This window comes from Lepidochelys kempii, chromosome 4 (genome assembly GCF_965140265.1).
Source record: "Lepidochelys kempii isolate rLepKem1 chromosome 4, rLepKem1.hap2, whole genome shotgun sequence".
Lineage (NCBI taxonomy): Eukaryota > Metazoa > Chordata > Testudines > Cheloniidae > Lepidochelys > Lepidochelys kempii.
In genome coordinates this window covers 133,060,966-133,087,099 of record NC_133259.1, presented here as the reverse complement: position 1 = coordinate 133,087,099, position 26,134 = coordinate 133,060,966, and the positions used below count along the sequence as shown (strand labels likewise).

The window sequence follows — 26,134 nt, the reverse complement described above, 5'->3', positions numbered from 1 at the left end:
ATGCTTGTACACCTCAGTCTTCCAGTAGTACGCCTTCTCACTCCCAGCTCCTCGCGCCTCTTGCTCCCAGCTCCTCGCACGCGCATCATAAACTGAAGTGAGCTCCTTTTTAAACCCAGGTGCCCTGATTAGGCTGCCTTAATTGATTCTAGCAGCTTCTTGATTGGCTGCAGGTGTTCTAATCAGCCTGTCTGCCTTAATTGTTTCCAGAAAGTTCCTGATTGTTCTGGAATCTTCCCTATTACCATACCCAGAGAAAAGGGACCTACTTAACCTGGGGCTAATATATCTGCCTTCTATCACTCTCCTGTAGCCATCTGGCCTGACCCTGTCACAATATATATCTCTTCTTACTATATGTTCCATTCTATGCATCCGATGAAGTGAGCTGTAGCTCACCAAAGCTTATGCTCAGATAAATTTGTTAGTCTCTAAGGTGCCACAAGGTTCTTTTTGTGGATACAGACTAACACGGTTGCTATTCTGAAACCAAACAAAAGGCTTGATTATTTCAGACGCGCACAAGTGGTTGGTGGTGATGATTGTGTTTAATAACAGCTCCCTCCTCACCAACAGTAACAATGACACAACTTGTTGGGTCATCTCGGATGAAACACCTTCTCCAAAAAAAGAATTCTAACTTGATATATTTTGATGAGATTACAGGGTTGGTCGATAAAGGTGATAGTGTTGAAGTGATGTACTTAGATTCCTGTAATGCATTTGACTTGGTACTGCATGACATTTTGATGAAAAAATTAGAAAGTTATTAAATTGACATGGAACACATTAAATGGATTAAAAGCTGGCTAACTGATAGGTCTCAAAATGTAACTATAAATGGGGAATCGTCATCAAACAGGTGTGTTTCTAGGGGGTTCCTGCAGAGATCAGTTCTTGGCCCTACGCTATTTAACATTTTTATCAGTGATGTGAAAGAAGACGTAAAATCATCACTGATAGAGTTTGCAGATGACACAAAAATGCGGGGATTGGTAAATGATGAAGAGCATGGGTCATCATTATAGAGCGATCTGAATTGCTTGGTAAGCTGGGCAGAAGCAAACAAAATGCGTTTTAATACAGCTAAATGTAAATGTATACATCTAGGAACAAAGAATGTAGGCCATACTTTCAGGATGGGGGATTTTATCTGGGGACACTGTGACTCTGACAGAGATTTGGGGGTTGTGGATAATCATCTGAACATGGGACATGCTGAACAGTGAAATATAGTGGCCAAAAAGGCTAATGCAGCCCTTGGATGCATACATGGGAATTTTGAGTAGGAGTTGAGAAGTTATTTTACCTCAATTTGGCACTGGTGCGACCAGTGCTGGAATCCTGTGTCCAATTCAGGTGCTCACAATTCAAGAAGGATGTTGCTACATTGGAGAGGGTTCAGAGAAGAGCCATGACAATGATTAAAGGATTAGAAAACCTGCCTTTATAGTGGTAAGCACTGCCTAAGGAGGGTGTCAGACATGGGGTCTACACCCAAGAGCATGCCTGAGAGACCCATAGCTAGGTATGGTGACCAGTCACTGTCCGGACCCAGGGGGCTTAGAAGCGTGTGGGAGTGAGTGGATGGATCCACTCACAGCAGACCAGTGTCCGTCCAAAGCATGTGACAGGGCCAGGTTGTGACCGTCTGAGAAACACAAAATCAGAAATAGCAAACCCAGTCACTCTCCCTACAAAAGAAGCCATTTCCCTAAACCAAACATTCTCCAACTCCATTTGCACCCTAACAAAAATCCAAACTTCAACCCTGCCTGTACAGAAATAGTATTCGGGCATAGGTGCTCTCTGGTCTGCAACCATTAGAAGGCAACTGGGCCACAGACACAGTAACAATATTGATACTGTAGCTTGAATAGCAGGATTTAGCCACTTGAGGGTGCCTTGATTGCACAAGAAGCTCTGTCCCTTCCTCCAGTGGAAGGTAATGATGAAACTCCCATATTTTGGGAGGACTGACAGACATAGTGTGTTCCGAAATGACCTGCCTAAAATGTTCTCCGGTAGCTAGCGTTCTTCCAGTTTGTCTTTGACCCTCTGGTTTCCTATCTTCTGCTGACTGGTAGAGCTGTGGGTGCATCCTGTGAAGGACAAAATGTGATAAAATAAATTCCTAAAGCCCTCTGGTAACTTTTAGGCTTGAGCCTCCTGCTATGGAATTTGTTCCCCCACACAGTGGGGTGGCTTGAGCATACCGATCCTGGGCGAAGAGGAGTACGCACATTGCTCAGGGCTTGGATTCTGCACACTCAAGCTACTTATTGTGAGTGACTCTCTCCCTCTTTCGGTCCTGTCTCTGGCAGGTCTATAACCTGACTCAGGAGTTCTTTCAACGTGGTAAACCAGTCAATGCTGAGAGCCAGAATAGTGTGGGCGTCTTCACACGGGATGTGGTGCGCAAACGTGTGAAAGCCGATCCAGATGACTCGGAGACCACCAGGAGGCTAAAACTAGCCATGATCCAGCAATATCTTAAGGTATGTTTAAAAAGGCAGCTCAATCATAGGACATTAGAAACCTGGCTAAGACTTACATCCCATCACTAGGGAATTACTTATATTTGTCGTTTTTGCAGCTGGGATATTTCTGGTTCGTATATTACATTTTTCTCATAAGCTGGACATCTCCACAATGGGTTGGCAAGTTCTGAGATGTCTCATCAGTTCAGTTAAATTCTTCTGTGTGGTGTTATAACATTAAATCCTCTATCCTACCACTTACCAACCAAAGACAGCCTAATGCCAGCTCCATTTAGAAACGGATACCTTTTTGCCCCATACCTTGGACTGTGTGCTGCAGGCAGTGTGTCCTTTATCCCCTTTTGCCTTTCTCCAGAGCTTGGAAACCAGGAAAATTGACTCTGATAATACAATGCTGTTGGGGTAGTCCCTGCAAAATAAATCTCAAAGCATCTTAACATTCATTTGAAAGGGGAGAAAGAATCAAAGCAAAGGTAAACTGTGTTCATTAGTACCTCCATGCTACTTGCCAGGTAGATCCTGCCTTCTATATATTCTATCTTGAGACTGGGACTTGTGCAGCACCAAGCACTTAACACAGAATAAACGTTAATAATAATCGGGCAGTTTTTGTACTTTGAAATTGTAAGGTGAATTAAAGGCTTATGAAGAAAGGCAGGGATGCCACACGCACAACACTCTGGCCCAGTAGGTAAGTATACGTATCCACAGTTTACGTATGGGAAACTGAGGCAAAGGGAGACCTAAGGTCACACAGGGAGTCTGAAAGCTGCTGTGACACTCTTCCCTCTGAGTCATTATTGAATCAGTAATAGCCACTTGTGGTCATTAAAGAACCCAGGGCCTTTCTGGTAAGAAAATGGGTGTTAACTCTGGTGTCTTGGCCAAATTCTAATCTGGATAGTTGCATTTTGCCTCCCCAAGATTGCTTCTGTAATTTTGGTGCGGAATCATTGTAATAACTTGCTTTTATTTATTTAGATTTGACAAAATGTTTCAACCATAGCCAGAACAACTTATACAACTGCTACCTATCCTCTAGCCCCAGACTGCAGATTGTCCCATAACCAGGGAAAGGAGAAGAGCAGAGGCCATCAGGGACCTCATTCTGCCAGCCTAATTGAGTTGATAGGCGTTCAGATATTACACCGATGAGTTGGCACCCCTGGAAAACTTCAGGATAGATAAAGCACCTGTCGTTCTAAGTAGTGTACAGTAAATTAAATACAAAAAAGGACAAATTCCCAATATAAATGATATAAACATTTACTGTATTACTATATCTCTGAAAGTTGTCAACGCTCTTTGGGTCTTTCAGGATGGATTATAAAATTATGGCAGACTCTGAGTGGGAGTTGGGCAGCACTTGCTGCAGGTGACATGTACTTAGGGAAAAGGCATGTTTAACTTTTTAGGCTTAGATCTTGCAGCTGAACCCACACTGGTGTCTCCATGCCTGTGCAAAGCCCACTGACGGCACTTAGCAGGTGCAGGGCCACAGGCTGTATTTTCTTCAAGGCACTTACCATATCCTCTCTGCCTGTAAAGTGCTTAGCACTGACTGTGTGTCTGGCATCCCAGTCCACCTGAGCATGCAGACAGTGTCTTGCAGTAACTAGGAATGCAAAGCACAGTGTGTGGATGCCCCATGCTGAGAGGAGGCTGGGTCTGCCAGGCTTATAAACTGCACTTGAAAAGCCTAGGTAATAGGCTAAAAGGTGAGATGGATCATTGTAATTTTCATAACTACATAAAACGTTGGCGAAAACGGTCACAGATGTGGAGATCAGATCCAGAAATTAGAAACCTAGAAAGAGAAGGTGGGAAGGATATAGGGCCACCATTCCCCAGGCACCACTGGAAACTGACAACAAAAAGGCAGGCCTAACATCCTGCCCTGAAACAGTGGGATCAATGCTAGCAATAGCTGTGCTTACCAGTTTTGATGGGGGTCCCCAAACTCTAGGCTTTGCTAATCAAAGTACACATAAGATTGATCCTCCCAACCTCACCATGTCTTCCCTTCCCACATGGTCACTGGAACACGTCCTCTCAGCTGTAGATCATTAGCTAGTTGAATACTAATGTTTATGGCATGCTGAGATCTACCTCCGAGGGGGTGGCTTTGAAACCCTTTTGTTCTACTAATGTCTCCTTATGGAATGGGAATCTCTGTCAACATCGGCTAGTGAAAAAAGTGTTTAAATAAGCATGGCATCAGCCTCAGTTTGAGCAGCACATCATAGCTGATCCATGTTCAGCACCCCACCCCTTCTCTAGCAGAAAAGTTCAATGGGATTTTTACGTGATCAAAAGTGGCCAGGGCCTTGGTCCAACATCATGCAGAAGATTTGAACTTCCCAGCAGTGTTGTAACCCATACAGCCATGCTGGGGCATGAGAGTACTATAGCAGAACACACTCAGTTGGTCCTTAGAGAGAGAGAGAGAGAGTTGGTAGGCAGTATAACAAGTGATCTGTTTTGTCTAGCTCTTTGGTTCCCCGGTGCCATATCGGTAAACGTCAGTGTGGCCTACTGCAAGGAACTGGGACTCAGGACTCCTGGGTTCTATTCCTGTCTCTGCCACTAACTTGCACTATTCTGTCTGTACCATGGTTTTGTGTTGCTTTCACTAGGTGGAGAGCTGTGAGAGCAGCTCCCATAGCATGGACGAGGTCTCGCTCAGCGAATTCGGAGAATGGACTGAAATCCCTGGGGCCCATCATGTCATTCCTTGTGGCTTTATCAAGATTGTGGAGATCCTGGCCCATTCCATACCAGAGTCGGTCATCCAGCTCCGCAAGCCGGTCAAGTGCATCCACTGGAACCAATCGGTCAGCAAGGAGATTGAGCGTGTGGCCGACCACAACAGCGACCGCCCCGAGGAGGACCAGGGCTACCATGTCCTTGTGGAGTGCGAGGATTGCGAGTTCATCCTCGCCGACCATGTCATTGTGACCGTATCGCTGGGGGTCCTGAAGAAGTACCATGAGAGCATGTTCCACCCTGGCCTGCCTGAGGAGAAGGTGATGGCCATTCAGAAACTGGGCATTAGCACCACCGACAAAATCTTCCTGGAGTTTGAAGAGCCCTTCTGGAGTCCTGAATGCAACAGCATCCAGTTCGTCTGGGAGGATGAGGCGGAGAGTGAGAGTTTGACTTACCCTGAGGAGTTGTGGTACAAGAAGATCTGCAGCTTTGATGTCCTCTACCCACCGGAGCGGTATGGCTATGTGTTGAGTGGCTGGATCTGCGGGGAGGAGGCTTTGATCATGGAGAAGTATGACGATGAAACTGTGGCAGAGACGTGCACTGAGATGCTGCGTAAATTTACAGGTCAGCAATGCTCTCGTTCCTTTTGTTGGTGGAGAAGAAAGGGGGGACCAAGAGGAAGGAAATGCAATGAAGTAGTCAGTAGCTCCTTGGCTTTTTGTTCCTTTTGAAAGGATGTGCAAATGCTTTAGAAGCATCTGCTGCAGAGACGCACTCGATGTACTTGTCCAAGTGCCACTGCTCTAAAGGCTTGAGTGTGTTTTGAGACTCATTTATATAGAGATGATGATGATGAACTGGAGCACACTACATCAAATGGTGGGTTGAGTGCAATCAGACTCCAAATGCTTTTTAAAAAAATTCTCCAATATCATTTTATCAGCTTTAACAGTTACAGCGACGCACTGGCAGTCAGGATTCCCGGGGCCAGATCCTCAGCTGGTGTAAATCAGCATAGCTCCATTAAAGACAATGGAGTTACACCAGTTGAGACCAGCTGAGAGTCTGACATTTGGATTCTGTCTCTGACTCCCACTCACTGCACGTGTAAGTCACATGGGACTAAATTTTCAAAGATGAGCCACCCGGGGCCTCACTTTTTCAGAGGCTCTGAGCACACTTCAGTTCAATGTTAGGTGCCAGTAGTTTACAGCAGTGAAAATCAGGGAGCACCCAAAAATGAAGGCACCCCAAATTAGTGACCTTTTAAAAATTCAGGCTGTAACAAGTCTATTTGTCATTTCTGCTTTACCTGTCTAGCTTAACTGAGGGAAGGGCTATGTTTGTGAGGTGTAGTTCATTCATGCTGAAAAGCTCCGTGAGGTCCTCAGAGGAAGGGTGCTGTATAATTATGCAAATCATCACCGAGTCAGTGTGTTTCTAGTGGGGATGCCCAGTGATCAGTTCTTGGCTTGATGCTATTTAACATTTTTATCAGTGACCTGGAAGAAAACAAAATCCTCACTGATAAAGTTTTCAGATGGCTCAAAAATTTGGGGACTGGTAAATAATGAAGAGCTCAGCTCATTGTTATATAGCAGGGATCAGCAACCTTTGGCACGCGGCCCATCAGGGAAATCCGCTGCCAGGCAGGGACAGTTTATTTACCTGAAGCATCCTCAGGTTTGGCCGATCACAGCTTCCACTGACCACAGTTCACCGTTCCAGGCCAATGTTGGCTGGGGGAAGTGGTGGCCAGCACATCCCTCAGCCCGCGCCACTTCCTGCAGCCCCCATTGGTCTGGAATGGCGAACCACGGCCAGTAGAAGCTGTGATCGTCCAAACCTGCAGACGCTGCAGGTAAACAGACAGTCCTGGCCCGCCAGCGAATTTCCCTGACAGGCCACGTGCCAAAGGTTGCCAATCCCTGTTATATAGAGTGATGTGGATTGCTTGGTAAGCTGAGCACAACCAAACAATATGTATTTCAATACAGTTAAATGTAAACATATGCCTCTAGGAATAAAGAATGCAAGCCATACAATCCCCCATGGGGGATTCTATTTCAGGAAGCAGTGACTCTGAAAAAGATTCGGGGGCCACGGTGGCTGATCAGCTGAACTTGGACTCGCTGGGTGATGCTGTGGTCTAGAGGGTTAATGTGATCCTAGGATGTGTAAACAGGGGAATCTCGAGTAGAGAGGTTATTTTACCTCTCTATTTGGCACTGATGCAACCACTGCTGGAATACTGTATCCAGTTCTTGTGTCCACAGTTGAGGAATAATGTTGATAAATGGAAGAGGTTTCAGAGAAGAGCCATGCAAAAGATTAAAGGATTAGAAAACATGCTTTACAGTGATAGACTCAGGGAGCTCAACCTGCTTAGCTTAACAAAGAGAATCATAGCATATCAGGGTTGGAAGGGACCTCAGGAGGTCATCTAGTCCAACCCCCTACTCAAAGCAGGACCAATCCCCAACTAAATTATCCCAGCCAGAGCTTTGTCAAGCCTGACCTTAAAAACTTCTAAGGAAGGAGATTCCAATACCTGCCTAGGTAACTCATTCCAGTGCTTCACCACCCTCCTAGTGAAAAAGTTTTTCCTAATATCCAACCTAAACCTCCCCCACTGCAACTTGAGACCATTACTCCTTGTTCTGTCATCTGCTACCATTGAGAACAGTCTAGATCCATCCTCTTTGGAACCCCCTTTCAGGTAGTTGAAAGCAGCTATCAAATCCCCTCTCATTCTTCTCTTCTGCAGACTAAACAATCCCAGTTCCCTCAGCCTCTCCTCATAAGTCATGTGTTCCAGACCCCTAATAATTTTTGTTGCCATCTGCTGGACTCTTTCCAATTTTTCCACATCCTTCTTGTAGTGTGGGGCCCAAAACTGGACACAGTACTCCAGATGAGGCCTCACCAATGTCGAATAAAGGGGAATGATCACGTCCCTTGATCTGCTTGCAGTGCTCCTACTTATACAGCCCAAAATGCCATTGGCCTTCTTGGCAACAAGGGCACACTGTTGACTCATATCCAGCTTCTCGTCCACTGTAACCCCTAGGTCCTTTTCTGCAGAACTGCTGCCTAGCACTCGGTCCCTAGTCTGTAGCGGTGCATGGGATTCTTCCATCCTAAGGGCAGGACTCTGCATTTGTCTTTGTTGAACCTCATCAGATTTCTTTTGGCCCAATCCTCTAATTTGTCTAGGTCCCTCTGTATCCTATCCCTACCCTCCAGCATATCTACCACTCCTCCCAGAAGGTTAAGGGATGTCTTGATTACAGTCTATAAGTAGCTACATGGGGAAAAATTTGATAATGGGTCTTCCGTCTAGCAAACAAAGGTATAACATGATCCAATGACTAGAAGATGAAGGTAGGCAACTTCAGAGGGGAAATGAGGCATAAATTTTTAACGGTGAGGGTAATTAACCACTGGAACAATTTACCAAGGGAGGTGGTGGATTCTCCATCACTGGCAATTTTTAAATCAAGATTGGATGTTTTTCTAAAAGCTCTGCTCTAGAAATTTTCTGAGGGAAATTCCATGGCCTTGTTATACAAGAGATCAGATTAGATTATCACAGTGGTCCCTTCTAGACTTGGAATCTTTGCAGAAATGAAGACCAAAGCTTTGTACTGTCTTGGTCCAAGGATTTTCGGTTTTAAGGACTACTCCATACTGGATTATAATTTTTTTTAAAAAGAGGTGCTATCAAAGATGAGAAATCCTTCTATGCTTCCAGAAGCTTCCCTCTTATTATTGACATATTCGTATCCACACATCCATCCCATGCTATCCAAACCTTACTTTCTGATTCACTTCCATCATGTCTCCCTGTTCTATTGACCCCCCAGACATTTGAATATATTTTGTGTTTTCACATGGTATGAACCGTCAGGTTTCTGCTGTGCATACCAGCCAATCATGGTTTACAGCTTAGCTAAAGGAAGATGACAAGTTAGCAAAGTTCTCTTACCTGTCTCTTGGCTATGAACAATACTGAGATCTTGGGCAATGATAGTTGGATCAGCTATGTTGATGAGTACTTGCCAATTGTTTGCTGCCATTCAAGAGGCAAATAATAGCTTCTTGTGGATGTAGCCTCACTTGAACATGTAGACACAGAGTCTAATCTCCTGGGGTAGAGACCAGGGGTGAAATCCTGGCCTCATTGAAGTCCATGGCAAAACTCCTCTGGACTTCATTCAGACTAGGATTTTGCCCCATGTCTCCTCTTTAGTTTTTTACATCATGGAGTACCCTCTCACCATTCATATAATAGACTATTTAGCGGAAAAGGATAGCTGTTACTCTTTTCTCTTTTTAAATCCCTGGCTGGAGACCTTCTCCAACACTTCCTGTGAGGACATTCAGAATGTATTTAACAATACAGATTTGACTTAAATTTTACTGATGGTCAGGATTTATTATTCCTCAAGATAAATATTGGCCTAGACTTCCTCTGTCAATACTTATCCCTCCAGTCATCAAGCTTCAGCTCCAGTGCCATTACGTGCATGCACACACATTCATCAACAGGAGTTGAATTGGGACCTAAATCTGGATACCCACTCCGATGTAAATCAATAGCTGTTAACTCTAATAATAAGTGGGACTTGTTAGTGACCATAACAGGACAGAAGTTAACTGATGACTTAGTTGCTTTAGTTTGCAAGTACTGCAGCACATTCTCTTGGCCAGTGGTTTGTTGCTGGTTGAGCCACCAGGATACCTCAGAGCCATTTCTGGCAGTAGATTAAATTCATGTGGTAACTTTAAGAAGAAAAGGAGGACTTGTGGCACCTTAGAGGCTAACAAATTTATTTGAGCATACGCTTTTGGATGCATCCGATGAACTGAGCTGTAGCTCACGAAAGCTTATGCTCAAATAAATTTGTTAGTCTCTAAGGTGCCACAAGTCCTCCTTTTCTTTTTGCGGATACACACTAACACGGCTGCTACTCTTTAACTTTAAGAGAAATCTATGACCTTTTGCTCAGCAGTCTGAAAGTTCACATGGCAAGAAACATTTCTCACCATGCACAGCATTAAGAACAGTCATGTGTGGTACTGGAAAATACTATGCCATTAAATAGGGATTTAAAGCTACATTGCCTCCCTGAAATGGGGTGTTATCATCACCACTTCCTTCTTCTCCTCTTCGACTCCATCTGCAGCCAAAACTGCCTTAAGCACAAGCAAGACAAAGATCCTGCTTGGGGCCCAGTGTAGCCTGAGCAACTCATTATTTATTTCCCACCTCCATCTGTTTAGACTAGGGGAAAAATGCTTACAAGGCTCAATTTTCCATCCTCGGGACCTTCGAATTGCGAGGTTAATCCAGTCTGAACTCCACTCCACTGCATTCCACTCTTCTCCTCTTGTTCCCATCCCAGCCTCCACTGAGATTATAAACAAGAGTGCAGTGGTACCTTAAAAACATCCATATACATTGAATTGAAATTGCTGTCCTTACTATTTACAGCAGGTCAGCTCCAACCTTCCATAAAGACCAGAGAAGGCTCTCTTCTTAACAACAAGTTGTCTTAGTGCTCCATGATGATGCTTTCCAAATCTTAGAAATAATCTTGATTGCCATTGTTCCTCCTATTCAAAACTGTTGAGCTTCTTTTTCTAAATTATTTTATTCAATGGGAACTAAATTCTTTAGCCTTCCTCCTCTGCTACTTTGAACCTACCCTCTTACAAATAAGGTTAGTCACGGAACTCTCTCTCCTCCCCCTCCCTCATCTTTTCAGGGAAAAATAGTTTGAAATTGTATCTTCTGTGTTCACTACAGTTGCTGTTCCAGATGATACAATACCTGCTCAGTGTCCATCAGGTTCCTCAGCCATCCCAGCTGTAACCCATCTTTGTGCTGTGTAGTGATCTAATCCTGGGTCAGAATCTCTGGTTAAATTTGCCAGGTATCTAACTCAAATCTCCACATCCAAACTGATCTCCTCCCTCTCAGGCACTCATCACTGCAGAGAAAAGAGGGTTCCTGGAGCATTTCCATTATGCCTTGTGTCCAGTTTCACCGGTGCAATTCATTCCCCCCAAGCAAGTCTTTTTATCTGCGGGAAAGTTTTTCACAATGCTCATAGCTATTCTTCCACACCTCCCTGGGATAATGAGGAATTTTTTTCATTTGTGTGTGCTGGGTGAATTTTGGTGCTCCAGATCCATACTTGGATAGCTAACTAAGCAGCCTGAGCTCCCACAGCCACTGTTCAAGCTCCCCCTTTTCACAGTCAAACCACTTATTCGGGTGCTTCAGACACCCAAGTCTGGAGATTTTGGCCTTCACCACTCTGTGTCTGTTTAAAATGACTGCACCCCTCTGTAAAGTGGGTGCAATACTTCCCTGTCTCACAGGAGAGTTGAGAGACATAATCAGTGTTTTGAGATGCTCAGAGGAAAATGCTTTATAAGTCCAAATGATTATTACTATTGCAGGAAGTGGGACTACTTGTGCGCTAACTCAGAACTTGCCACCAGCAATCTAGAAATAACCATAATCATAGAATCATAGAATATCAGGGTTGGAAGGGACCTCAGGAGGTCATCTAGTCCAACCCCCTGCTCAAAGCAGGACCGATCCCCAATTAAATCATCCCAGCCAGGGCTTTGTCAAGTTTTTGACCTTAAAAACTTCTAAGGAAGGCGATTCTACCACCTCCCTAAGTAACGCATTCCAGTATTTCACCACCCTCCTAGTGAAAAAGATTTTCCTAATATCCAACCAAAATATCCCCCACTGCAACTTGAGACCATTACTCCTTGTTCTGTCATCAGCACTGAGAACAGTCTAGATCCATCCTCTTTGGAACCCCCTTTCAGGTAGTTGAAAGCAGCTATCAAATCCCCCCTCATTCTTCTCTTCTGCAGACTAAACATCCCCAGTTCCCTCAGCCTCTCCTCATAAGTCATGTGTTCCAGTCCCCTAATCATTTTTGTTGCCCTCTGCTGGACTCTTTCTAATTTTTCCACATCCTTCTTGTAGTGTGGGGCCCAAAACTGGACACAGTACTCCAGATGAGACCTCACCAGTGTCGAATAGAGGGGAACGATCACGTCCCTCGATCTGCTGGCAGTGCCCCTACATATACATCCCAAAATGCCACTGGCCTTCTTGGCAACAAGGGCACACTGTTCACTCATATCCAGCTTCTCGTCCACTGTCACCCCTAGGTCCTTTTCTGCAGAACTGCTGCCAAGCCATTTGGTCCCTAGTCTGTAGCGGTGCATTGGATTCTTCTGTCCTAAGTGCAGGACTCTGCACTTGTCCTTGTTGAACCTCATCAGATTTCTTTTGGCCCAATCCTCCAATTCGTCTAGGTCCCTCTGTATCCTATCCCTACCCTCCAGCGTATCTACCTCTCCTCCCAGTTTAGTGTCATCTGGAAACTTGCTGAGGGTGCAATCCACACCATCCTCCAGATCATTTATGAAGATATTGAACAAAACCGGCCCCAGGACCGACCCTTGGGGCACTCCACTTGATACCGGCTGCCAGCTAGATATGGAGCCATTGATCACTACCCGTTGAGCCTGACAATCTAGCCAGCTTTCTATCCACCTTATAGTCCATTCATCCAGCCCATACTTCTTTAACTTGCTGGCAAGAATACTGTGGGAGACCGTGTCAAAAGCTTTGCTAAAGTCAAGGAACAGGAAATCCTCTGGTCCATCAGGCCCCACTATGAATGCTGTTGATTTTTATACCTCTGGGTAGCTTTCACATGGGGGTGGGCATGGAGGGACAGTGTGGTGCTATCTCCAGAATACAGGAGCCCTTAGGACTTCCCTCTTCAGCTGTACATTTAAGTTACAGGCTCTGGTCCAGTGCCCATTGAAGTCAGTAGGACTCTTCCCATTGATTTCAGTGGGTGTTGGATCAGGCCCGTGTTCTATTATTTTAGGCTCAGCATAATTGTACTCTTGGTATGCTTCTTGGAGGAGGAGAGGAGATGATCTGCCTCTGGACACTTAAATTTCACATGCAAGTGAGTAATGGAGTGGAGAGTAGTGGATTATCTATATTTGCTGTGAAAGCCCTCTAGATTTTGCTGGCCTGAGAACCATTGACAATTTCAGGAATTCACAACTGGGTGTCTGAATAATGTAGTGTCCTCTAAATCTGATTAAAATAGGGTGCCTCTAGCCCATGGGCCTAGTATGCCTGCTGTATTTGGGGTAGGAGGCCGCTCCAGCCAGGCCAATAGGGGTGTGTGGGAGGCGGGCGGAGACATGTTCTCTCTCTCTCGCTCCCCACTTTCGTTGGCTCTCTTCCCCCTCCTGGAGTGGTGGGCACTGTGGGGGTTGTGCACTACCTGGGTTGCCGGTGCTGGGGGGGCAGCTTAACGGGGGAGCCCTGGAGGCTGATGCTGTCTGCTGTGCTGACCTGAGTGCGGGAGCTGCGGCCACTCTGGCACCAGCTGTTGCAGCTAGACTGGATGCTGCCATTTTCTGGTGCCTCCCGGTGCTGCTGTGGCCACCTTCCTGCCGGGGCGGCTGCTGCTGCTGCCGCCGCCGAGGGGACACCTCATGCCGGGCTCCCGCTTCCCCACTGCACCGCACAGAGACATGCGGCAGCGTGGGGCCCACCAGGACCACCAAACAACCAGCACCCTGGGCTGCTGGTGGACAAGGAGGAGAAAGTTGGAGGTCAGGGAGCTGCTAGCAGGGGCCCAGCTAGGTGCATTAAGTTAAATGCACTGATCCTTGCCCCCTGACCACGGCGCCTCCCTATAAGGCTGGCAACGCTCCTCCCCCCCTCAACTACACCCATGCTCTAGACAGTCTGAGGCCTTGTACTCATTACGGTGTTGGCTAAGTTCTCAGTGTTAAGAATTTGTATTTCTGGGAGCCTATGGCCAAGGCACTCACTCAGCCATGCAGCGTTTTTCTAATGCTGATGCGTGCTGTATTAAATTTGTGCCCTCCCTGTGAATTGTGCTTTGTTCTTTCTGCATCATACATGCTTCAGCTTTTAGACTTCCACATTTTCACAATGTTTGCAAGTGCAAAATCTAAAATAAATGTTCAGCTGTGCTCATACTTTTCAGTTTAACTTTTGGTTAGGGTTTTAACATTACTGGACTTCCTGCAATAATGTACAACGCTCATGGAGTTCCAAAAGATATTCAAAGCTACAGCTGAAAAGCTCGACCCCTCAGTCTTCAGGAACACTTGGATCCTCGTCTGTATTTCGTGGGTGGCTCCTAACTCTACAATGGACCAAACTAAGGGCTTGATATAAAGCCCATGGTGTGAATGAGGCTTTCCGTAGACTACACTGAGTCCTAAATCCCCAGATCAGAACACCACCCAACTTTTGGAGGAAGTTAGCTCTAGACCCATTTTTCTAGGAGGAACTGATCCAAAGGAAGTACATCAGCTCTGCCTACTCACTCTTAAGCAAGTTACAAGGCTGACTGACGCTGCAAAACACACAGGCAAAACTCCACTCGATTTCAGTGGGAGTTACTTATGTGTATGCACACACATTCATCCCTCACCAGGCCCTAAAACTATGATACCCTGGTTTGTGTACTGTAAATCCACATATCCTTGCCTCATAACTAGTAGTATGAAAACAGAATAAAGAGAGGCTGGTTTGGGTTCCATGGATTCCCCCTCCATAGATTCAGAAATATGAACCCTGGTGGTATAATAATGGGTACACTCTGTGACGCTTCCCAGGAGTACTCGGGGTGGGGAGTCACCTCGCTACCACCTGCCCTGAGCATGAGGAAGCCTTGTCTGTGCCTTCCCGGGGTCTACGCCCAGACCCACCAGCCACAGGCAGCATGAGCACTCTCAGCCTAACCAGGCTCTGTCGTCCCTTTGCAGGTTAGTGATAGATACACGCCAATCCCTGAGTTCTCTGAGCATCCGCTGGAGTATCCAGCCCCGGATCCAGTGCACACTCACGGAATTCGCAGATCCACTGCTCCCCAGGGAACAGCATGCACCAGACTATCAGTGTTACCTCAGGATCACCACTCCACTTAACACACGGCATTTAGATTTGTTTATTTGACAAGGAACAGTGATTGGAGAAGAAGCAAGTAGGATTAATAGAAAGAAATGATTAGATATAAAATAAAATCGTAACACACATTCTGGAGCCTAATCTCATAACTAGCAAGTTGTCCTCCTGTTAAATAACGTGTTGTTCACCCAAAGTCCTTCTCACAGTGTTTTTCAACTGGATGGCTGAACACCTCCCTTTTGTAAGACCAAGCCCGCTGCTGGCTTGTCTCCCCAGATGGAGGATGCCAGGGTGTCTCTCAGCACCCCTCCATGTAAGAGACAAGTCCTTTGCTCTTCATCTGTAAACTGGTTTCTCCCCCTGCTGTTCACTTCTTCCAATTAATTTCTTCTGAAGTCCCCACAATCTTCTCTAGCATTTGACTCAGTATGCAAACAGACTCCTGTTGTAAAACACACAATACACAAAGGTCAGCCAAGCATTTAAGAACATAATTTGCAGTATATATACACGTCTCCTTACATATTATCCACTCATACATTTTGCAAAGATTAGGATGACCAGTGTGACACAGGCTTTCAGTAGAGACCTGAAGTGATACTTTTTGGTGGAGTGGTATGTAAATACCACACCCAGGGTATACCTCTAACCCTTATGCATCCCTCTGCCAGTTGGCATCAAGAGGTTCTAGGGTCACACACTCCTATGTTAACAATAGCCAAAGTCTTTGTACAACCGTCATCTCTCTATTTGAATAGCCCATCTGTGATCCTTTCTTAGGGGTTTCCACATCCACATCAGTGCATTTATTTGATCTGTGGACAAACAGAAGCAGCCAGAATATCCAACTATCTACAAAAAAATGTTATATGAGTATCCTGTTAGATGAGTTTCTTGACAGATTTTCCGCTGAGTTTTGCTTCCCTGCCAGGTTGAGGTAGCATTCCTAACAGGTTTTCTTCCTCTCCAAGGGAGCACTGCAACATTGTGGCTTGCGGAGTTTGTCTTGCATGTTCTCATTTCCCCTCAAATGGAGCCTCCCTCTGTCTGTCTGTGCAGTGCAGTGACTGGCCAGATGGAAGTTAAAGACACCGTAGGATTTCTATTGCAAGTTGAGGGATAGTCTGTTTCTTGACCAGCATTCCCCACTCCCCACAATTTCTCACCCCAAATGTAACAGGTTTCTTATATTTAAAGTGGCATGAATGCTTCAGTTAAATGCATAATAGATACTACTGTTTACCTACACCTCCACTGTACGCTGCCCTCCGACTTACGCAATCGTTCCATTCTGGAAAGCCTTGCATAACTCGAATTTGGCGTAAGTCGGAAACGTATACCTGTATGTTACGCAAAAATTTCTGCAACTCGAAAATCCTATTTCTGGCATATGGAAATTTTTCCGTAAGTGCAAATTTGCGTAAGTTGGGTCTTGCATAACCCGGGAAGTGTCTGTACTGCGAAGAGGCGGATGGTCTGAGCACAAGCACAGGGCTGAGAGTAAGGACGTCTCAGATCTGCATTTGGCTCTGCCGCAGATACTTCGGTATGACCACGGGCAAGTCACTTTATCTCTCTGTGTTTCAGTTTCCAGTTAGTGATATCGGAATGATGCTGCTTCAATCACAGGAGGACTGAAGCTAAACTCATTAGGGTACTTTTGGAGATCTTCAAAAAGGAAATACAAAGTTGTTTTTTTCACAAGTATCCAAGTCATTGCTTTATTAAGCACACTGATTTTATACAACTGCCATTCAGGCTAGAGATACCCCAAACTCTCTTCATTTCACAAATTCAGTAGCTCCCTGGCTTCTGCATACTCCCCAAGAGCCTCTGAATGATCTCTTTCTAATTTCTGTCCCTGCTTTTGTATGATTCTCAATTTAAAATTCAGTACTTGTAAGGGCAACGTCATGTTCCCAGTGTTATCAACTTTTTATTATTGTTCTGTTATGTATTGATGCCTGCACCTAAAGGCCTCTGGGCACCTTGACAATATAAAATGAGAACATGCACCCTTTACAATGTGAGGGCAACAAAGGCTCATTTCTAACCACCTCCTCTTATTTGGGTTGGCACTGCACAATACATTGTGTGACTTTTGTGTAAGTGCTTTGGAATGTGCTCTGTAAGAAGACTTTAGAGTACAACAGTATTTGCATTGTGTTATGGCACTTACTATATGTTCTCTTGGGCTTATGCTCAACCTTTTAAAAATAAACTGTGACAGCAATTTCCTTGACAAATCTGATATCTGAAAATGTGGCTTCCTATTTCTGCACAGCTCAGACACTTCTCAGGCTTTTCATTTCAAACCCAAGTCATTGCCTGGAACCATTGCTGGTCCTGCTCCTAATTTTCCTGGAAGAACATATTTTTAATTCCTTTGTTTTATCCTTGAAATTTTACTAAAACCTACAGATGGCTGCGTACATGTTCCTTGACTGTGCAGGTTGAAGAATAAAGGTCTTGCTTATTTGTCCATCTATACTATACATCAGTTCAATAATGCCACGATGTCACAACATACACTTCTGTGAAGGAACTTTCTGTTGTATGCCCACCTAATATTCTTCCAGCGTTGTAAGCATACAAGGGGTGAGCTGTAACCAGAGGAATAACCATCCCCTGTCCTCAAGAGAACTATTTTAGGCTTGTTACATATGGTTGTCAGGCTCACTGTGGTTAGGCATTTATAGTTGTATTTTAAAAATGTGAAGAAATAACTAACTGCGTGGGCAGGTTGCTGAGCTCCCCAGTGGTCGCATCCCATGCCTTTGGCACATCGATGTTGTAGCCGCTTTTCTCTGGACTGTGTTTTCTCCTTTGGTTTTGACCCAGGGAATCCAAACATTCCGAAACCTCGCCGCATCCTGCGGTCTTCATGGGGCAGCAATCCCAACTTCCGAGGATCCTATTCTTACACCCAGGTTGGGTCTAGCGGGGCTGATGTGGAGAAACTTGCTAAGCCACTGCCTTATACGGAAAGCTCCAAGACGGTTGTAAGTATTGAACACTAGGATGGAGAGAGAGATAGGTTGGCTATGACTTTATTAAGGGGAGTTGCTATTTTCCAGCTCGCTAGATTCCATGGTTTGTAGCCTACTTTTGGTACAATATTTATACTGATCTGTGCGTGCCTCCACTCTCCTCTCCTTGCAGTTCTTTGTTTCTTTTACCTACTGGAAATCTGCCCTCAAATATTTTAAACCTGTTCTTGGGATGATTTTATTCAGAGAGGTTTTGCCTCCCTGCTTCACCTGCCTGTTCTTTTTACTACTGCTTTTGGGGGTGGCTTGGGGAAATTGAAGACAGAGAAGCACCTTCGGACGTTTGCTCCCCATCAGCCAGGGCAGACACCTGTAAAAGAGAATCTCAGGTTGGTCATGATTGGCTGATGTGTTTTTAAACACTACTGTCTCTGTCTATGCTAGATGCAAAGTCCTGTTTGAAATTGTGGGTGTTACAATAGCGATAGTTTATTCATTTTAAAACACAACCTTTTTTTCATAGGTTTCAGAGCAGCAGCCGTGTTAGTCTGTATTCGCAAAAAGAACAGGAGGACTTGTGGCACCTTAGAGACTAACAAATTTATTTGAGCATAAGCTTTCGTGAGCTATAGCTCACTTCATCGGATGCATTCAGTGGAAAGCTTATGCTCAAATAAATTGGTTAGTCTCTAAGGTGCCACAAGTCCTCCTTTTTCTTTTTTTCATCGTGTTCCTGGGAAGCAGTGACTCTGAAAAACATTTGGGGGTCATGCTGGCTGTGCTCCCCAGTGTGGTGCTGTGACCAAAAGAGCTAAAGTGATCCTGGAGGCATAAACAGGGGAATCTTGAGGAGGAGCAGAGAGGTTATTTTACCTCTGGATTTGGTTCAGTGCGAACGCTGCTAGAATCCTGTGTCCAGTTCTGGTGCCCACAATTCAAGAAGGATGTTGATACATTGGAGAGGGTTCAGAGAAAAGCCACAAGAATGATTAAAGGATTAGAAAAAAAAAACTATGCCTTATAGTGATAGGCTCAAAGAACTCAATCTATCTAGGTTAACAAAGAGAAGGTTAAGGGGTGACTTGATTACAGTATCTACATGGAGAACAAATAATAATAATAATAATAATAAAGGGCACTTCAGTCTAATAGAGAAAGATGTAACATGATCCTAAGGCTGGAAATTGGAGCTAGACAAATTCAGACTGGAAGTAAGGTGTAAATTTTTAACAGTTAGGTTAATGAACCATTGGAGACCGGTTATTTTTGAATGAGGAGAGGATGTCTGTCTGAAAGCTCTGCTCTTGGAATTATGTTAGGGAAGTTCCATGGCCTGTGTATACAGGAGGTCAGATCTAGATGATTACAGTGGTCCCGTCTGGCCTTAGAATCTGTACATCTATGAATGAGTGTTAAACATGGCCTCAGTTGTGACTTATCCTGAGGGCTAATTCAGAATATGCCAGAGCAGTGTATGGAGAACTCCTTCTGTGGCTGGGCTAGTACACTAAAGAGATCCTGCCCCTTGTTGTGAAGCTCATGCATTGGGAGTTCAAGTCTGTGTGATAAAATGGTCTTCTCAGGCAGTCCTAGTTGTTTGACTGTAGCGATAAGAAGACATGTGATGTGTTAGCTATGTCTGTGCAATTTCCCAGGCTACTTGCTTTGTCTCAGGGTCTAGGCCCCCTTCCTAGAGAGATGATGACTTGTCAGACAACAAGGATGCAGAAGAATTGGAAAGAGTCCAGCGGAGAGCAACAAAAATGATTAGGGGACTGGAACACATGACTTATGAGGAGAGGCTGAGGGAACTGAGATTATTCAGTCTGCAGAAGAGAAGAATGAGGGAGATTTGATAGCTGCTTTCAACTACCTGAAAGGGGGTTCCAAAGAGGATGGATCTAGACTGTTCTCAGTGGTAGCAGATAACACAACAAGGAATAATGGTCTCAAGTTGCAGTGGGGGAGGTTTAGGTTGGATATTAGGAAAAACTTTTTCACTAGAAGGGTGGTGAAGCACTGGAATGGGTTACCTAGGGAAGTGGTGGAATCTCCTTCCTTAGAAGTTTTTAAGGCCAGGCTGGACAAAGCCCTGGCTGGGATGATTTAGTTGGGGATTGGTCCTGCTTTGAGCAGGAGGTTGGACTAGATGACCTCCTGAGGTCCCTTCCAACCCTGATATTCTATGATTCTATGAATCCGACTTCTGTGATCTTGTCTCTTCTTTTGGCTATACATTTTTGTATGATTGTGAGGGGCAGAGGTGCCTATTAAAAGGGGTAGTTGAGATTTTGAATAATTTAAATTCTGTGAACATCTCTACTTCCTGTGGAATTCACCACTTTGAAGCCCATGAAGCCTTTTCCTCTTTCATATCTCTCATGTGTGGGGGAATTTAATTAATAAAATCTCTGGATGAACCAGAGCTTTTTCATATGTGGTCCCCTTAACAAGCACATAGATACTGTGGTGAGAGATGCTATAAAATCGAGAGAGATGCCACTATTCTCTAAGTCCGGGAATCTGGTGGCTTTGGGATGTATCTTGTCAAACTGGGAAAAATTAAACGTAACCCTCAAAAAGAATACAGTGAACATGGCATCGTGTGAGATGAAAGAAGCAGAAATTGAATCCGTGGAGAAGGTAAAACTTTCAAACCTCCTCTTGTGTAGATGTGCTGCAATGGGATAAAAAATGATTTGCACCAGTACAGCTGCACTGGTGTATCCGTGCCCTCAGAGGATGGTACTAGACAGTCCCTCTAGCCAGTACATATTTGGCACTCACAACTGCATATAGCTGTGACACATCTCTTTGGGGTGTAGAAGGGCAATAGACTGTTTGACTCTTTCCTGGAGCTGTGATGGATGGAACTCTGCAACTTCCACTGACTTTCTTATCTCATCTCCAGCCTATGCAGGTGATGTTTTCGGGGGAGGCCACTCATAGGAAGTATTATTCCACTACCCATGGTGCTTTGCTTTCTGGCCAGAGAGAGGCTGCTCACCTCATTGAAATGTACCAAGACCTCTTACAATGCAGGAACTGAAAGGCTTAATGTTTGAGAAGGAACCACTAACTCGTGATACCTTTTACAGTTGTGTGTAGGTTTTTTTAAATTAATAGTAGAACGATTTTTATCTTTTTATATAAAAAAGCCCTAACTGTTTAAAAACATAGTCACCTGTAGCTTATTTCCATTACTGGATTGTTAACAGAGGAGGGTGCTCTTTCTGTATGGTAAACTTTTTGTGTATGTATGTGTGTCATTTCAATTGCACTCTCAGTGCCTCTTCAATTTTTTTCTGTATTGTAAGTGCCTTCTCTTCTAAAATAAATGTTGTAATAAAATATCTGAGTGGTCTGGTACATCCTGTGCACTTGTTTGGGAGCTTCTGCTCAATACCTTATTTTTCTCTTTCCAAAAAGCTATAACAAGGTATGGATTTCTGTTCCTTGCCATGAGATTTTGAATAGCAGGGGTCTTTTCTCTTAAGGTGTGTCTTCACTGCAGAGTTAACTTGGGTGATTGGCACAGCTTAGCCTAGGCCAGGTGTGAGCAGTCACACTGCAAAGCCCTGCCCAAGTTATTGTGTCTTCACTGGTGTAGCGCTTCCATTGGACTTCTGGGGGCATATCCCATGGGTTTTTGTGCTGCAGTAAGTTGAGCTGCTCTATGATTTTTCCAGTGAATTGTGGGAGAACTTGTCTGTCCTTCTGGGCACACAGGGGGAATTGTGGGAAGGCCCTGGAGGACTCTGAGGACTTGAGTGGTTTAGCCTGTATCCTCAGGGCAAAGGGGGCGGGTTATCAACCTGAGTGAAAGCAGCATTAACCTATATCTCCAGTTAGCCTGGGTTTAAAGGGCCACCAAATTCAGGTGAGAGCGTGTTGCATGTGGATGGGAGCAGGGTCAGGGGTAACACCCGGGTAAGTACCCAAGCTAACTCTGCAGTGAACACAGATACTTAGTTCTGTTTGTTTGGTGGCAGTGCCCCAGATACGCTTTCCAAACAGAAGAAGACAAGGGGCCAAAGTCATTTGAAGTCTGAGACTACTCACAATAGTAAAGGCCATGCCCAGTAGCAGTTGTTTGCAGAATTGTGGATGGCTGGGTCCAACCATGTTATAACAAAACCAGGTGTTTTAAAAAGTATTCTGAATGCTCTAAATACACTCGTAGACATGGACCTGAGCTAGATCCCCAGCATCTAACCATCTGGAGGCTGGATCCAAGCTTTGCAGCCCAGGCCTACCTGTGTACATTTGAGACAGCATATCCTCAGAGGGGAGGGACTAGCTTCCCTCCTCGGCCTGTGCCATCTCTAATTCCCTTGGTCTTGTGAGAAGGAATATTCTGTTCACACACACTAGGCGGTACCCAAATGAGAATACAGAGCGTGGGCTCTGTTGTTTGAGGCGGTGCATACTGTACACTCAGGTTGGGGCTAACTGTTTTAAACATCTTTGGGTTGCCACCTAGCTTAATCTTGTAATATATTGGGGGTAGGAGGATTTTAGTTTTTGCGTGTCTCAGTGATCCCTTTGTGAGGCCAGCTTTCTGTAAGAGGCCTAGGTTCTGGGGCAATCGGATAAAATAATGGCATGACACCTTCCCCCCACCTATGCTTTATTGAAAGCTCATATTCCATTATGTCTCGGACCGAGAGCCTGGCACTGATTTAACAATCCAACTCCACGTTCCACGAGGAGCCTAAACATCGGGCGAAAGATTAGGGAATCTCTCTGCCAAGGTTTGTTTATGGTGTACTGCGTCTCTTTCTCTTTGCTTGTCTGACCCTGGTGTCAGCACCGACTGGGATGGCACAGCTTTATCAGGGGAGCATCCCAAGGTGATGATATCAGCAGTCGTAATCCGGCAAGCTCAGCCCTAGCCACATTTGGCTTATTTGAAAAATGGTTAAAACTGAAGTTAGATTAAATTTCTAGCCCACAGGACAAAGCCTTGAAAATGTAATCAGAGCGGGAGAGAGCTTGAAAAACGATACAGCCAATTCTGGCACCACGGGCCTCTCAAAATGTCAGGGACAGCTGAGCTATAACTTACATTTTCCAGCACCAAAAGGACAGACCCTTCCCACTTGAGCTAAAGGAGAAGCTCGTAAGAACCTAAAAAAGGCCACTCTGGATCAGACCAACGGTCCATCTAGCCCAGTATCCTGTCTTCCAACAGAGGCCAGTGCCAGGTGCTTCAGTGGGAATGAACAGAACAGGGTAATCTGAGTGATCCATCCCCTGTCCTCCAGTCCCAGCATCTGGCAGTCAGAGGTTCAGGGACACCTGGAGCATGGAATTGTGTCCCTGACCATCTCGGCTACTAGCCATTGATGGACCTAGCCTCTATGAGCTTATCTAATTCTTTTTTGAACACAGTTATGCTTTTGGCCTTCACAACATCCCCTGGAAATGAGTTCCACAGGCTGACTGTGTGTGGTATGAAGAAGTACTTCCTTCTGTTTGTTTGAAACCTGCTCCTTATCAATTTCATTGGATGACCCCCTGGTTCTTGTGTTACCTCCATTAGCAACTAGCCATATAAACCGTATGGCATACAGTTGAACAGTTCTGTTTGCAGCCAGGAGAGGACAGTGTAACACATAGAGCCCTGCGCAGATACAAAATTTATATCCACATCTGATCTGTGACCCACAACAATGGTACATGGATATTTGCAGATTTGTAGGTCTCTACACATAGTCATCCCTCAATGTACCAAATTGTTTCTGAAGGGGCACCTCAGTGATCAGGTTTTCCAGCTGTAGTTTGTATTCCAGCAATGCAGTCTGGACATGAAAATCTGTTTCACTGTGAAATGAGGAGGAGGGCACCAAATGCATAATTAGTAGAAACCATCTGTGCCAAATCTCCAGACCTACTTAACAGTTTAACAGAGAATTCTCCTAAGGTCTAATTAGGCTTCTCAGAAAGAAACTCACTGTTTATTTTAAAAATGTGCTTAATTGGGTATTCGCATTAGCAACAGGCTGAAGCATATGTGTGCCTGTGTGTGTCATTTACTTCTCTTGAAGTTTTTTCCTTATTTGTGTAAAGCAAATATTTGCCAGAGCATATGTTCCTGTTTTACTGTAAACACAAATGGGCCATAAAACAAAACCCAACTTTTCAGCAAACACTGAACAGGGACCTGGGTGCAAATGCAGAGGTGGTTTTGGTTTATGCAGATTGTTGTTCAGGGTTTTTCTGCTCCCCTAAATTCTGTGGGCAGATGAGAAGCTTGACTAGATGGATCTGGTTTAGACCCTTTATTGCAAAACCAAAAATCTATAGCTGAAGCCTATAATGTCACTCTGGTAATCACACACTCACATCCACCCCCTGTCTCCTCTGCCGTCGGATTAGAACACCAGGAATTAACATATTGGGTCAGACCTAGGAACCATCTAGTCCAGTATCTTGTGTCTCGGACAGTGACCAGTATCAGATACTTTAGAAGAAGGTGCAAGAAACCCTGTGGTAATGAATCTTGAAATAACGTAATTTTGGAGTACAAATAATTTTGTTTTTCTGAGAATTATAAATCTTTTTAAAGATGAATGAACAAAAATAGACACGAGATTATCTTTAAAACTAACAAAAATGCTGTTCTAAACAAAACTTGTGGATCTCAGACGACACACGCCATGTGCCCCTGCTTAATCTCTTAGCTTGTTGTTGCATTCTGTCCACTGTCTGTCTACCTGGACAAGGGGATTATGCTTTGGCGCTAAAGTGAAGCATGTGTGCACATACTTGCAGGATTAGGAGCTTCAAACTATTAACTCTGTTAGATGGGGATCTTCTTTTCATGCATTTTTGCAAAGCACCTAACTTCCTGTGACTAGTGGGTAAATCATGCCTCTGCTGTGAAGGTTCTGAGTGGCAGCAGAGTATAACGGAGCGTGGCCTTCCGATTCTTCCTGGGTATGTGTATAGTGAAAAATACCCCTTGCAAAATGAAGTTGGAAAATGTCGCCATTTCGTAAGGTGGCTCCAGTTTTGCAGGCGTTTGGCACCGAGCAAAACAAGCTACAGTAATTCTGCTGAGCGCCACAAACAAGACACGTTTGTGATGAATATTTAATCCAGTTCTAATATGGATGCCAGCAGAAGAGCCGGAACAAGCCACACCTGGAGAGTTTATTGTCCCCGCACATGACACGCTCTGTATGTCACAATGACTCATTAGGATTATTTCCTAGCAGTCAGATCTATTAGAGGGGAATAATCTCCCAAATGAAGTAGTGGAAGCCCCATCACTTGAGCACACAATGTGGAGAGACATCCTATCTCTGGTGATTAGCTAGCGTCCCACACTGCATTTTTCAGGGGACACACTCAGGGCTTGTCTACACTACCGCGCAGGGTCGATCTAAGATATGCAACTTCAGCTATGTGAATAGCGTAGCTGAAGCGGACATACTTAGATCTACTTACCGCGGTGTCTTTATTGCGATAAGTCGACAGCTGATGCTCTCCCGTCGACTCCGCTTGCACTTCTCGTTCTGGTGGAGTACCAGAGTCGATGGGAGAGCGCTCCGCAGTCGATTTATTGCGTCTATACTAGACATGGTAAATCTACCCCCATTGGATCAATCGCTGCCCGATCTGGTGTGTAGGGTAGACAAGCCCTCAGTTGCTACAGCATAGACCAGACATGGGCAAACTATGGCCCGCAGGCCACATCTGGCCTGCGGGACCGTCCTGCCCGGCCCTTGAGCTCCCAGCCGGGGAGGCTTGCCCCCAGCCCCTCCCCTGCAGTCACGCCGCTGCGTGGGCAGTGCTTTGGGTGGCGGGGCTGCAAGTTCCTGCCAAGCAGAGCGGCAGCGTGGTCTGTCTCTGGCCAGGCAGTGTGGCTGCCAGACATGCTGCTCTGAGCAGCATGGTAAGGGGGCCGGGGC

General features: G+C 45.0%; 1 protein-coding gene across 3 annotated transcripts in view; it reads left to right on the top strand.

The window, feature by feature from the left end:
• Positions 1–21,568, top strand: part of SMOX (spermine oxidase) — a 111,519-nt gene extending 89,951 nt beyond the window's left edge. For 2 of the 3 annotated variants that reach the window (XM_073342924.1, XM_073342925.1), the window contains exons 4-7: positions 2,325–2,498; positions 5,138–5,837; positions 18,067–18,227; positions 21,127–21,568. In XM_073342924.1, coding sequence (XP_073199025.1) covers positions 2,325–2,498; positions 5,138–5,837; positions 18,067–18,227; positions 21,127–21,264 — 1,173 coding nt within the window. In that variant the 3' untranslated portion in view covers positions 21,265–21,568. The remainder of the gene's footprint in view (positions 1–2,324; positions 2,499–5,137; positions 5,838–18,066; positions 18,228–21,126) is intronic. The other variant, XM_073342926.1, reaches the window with a different exon arrangement.
• Positions 21,569–26,134: the final 4,566 nt, after the last annotated feature.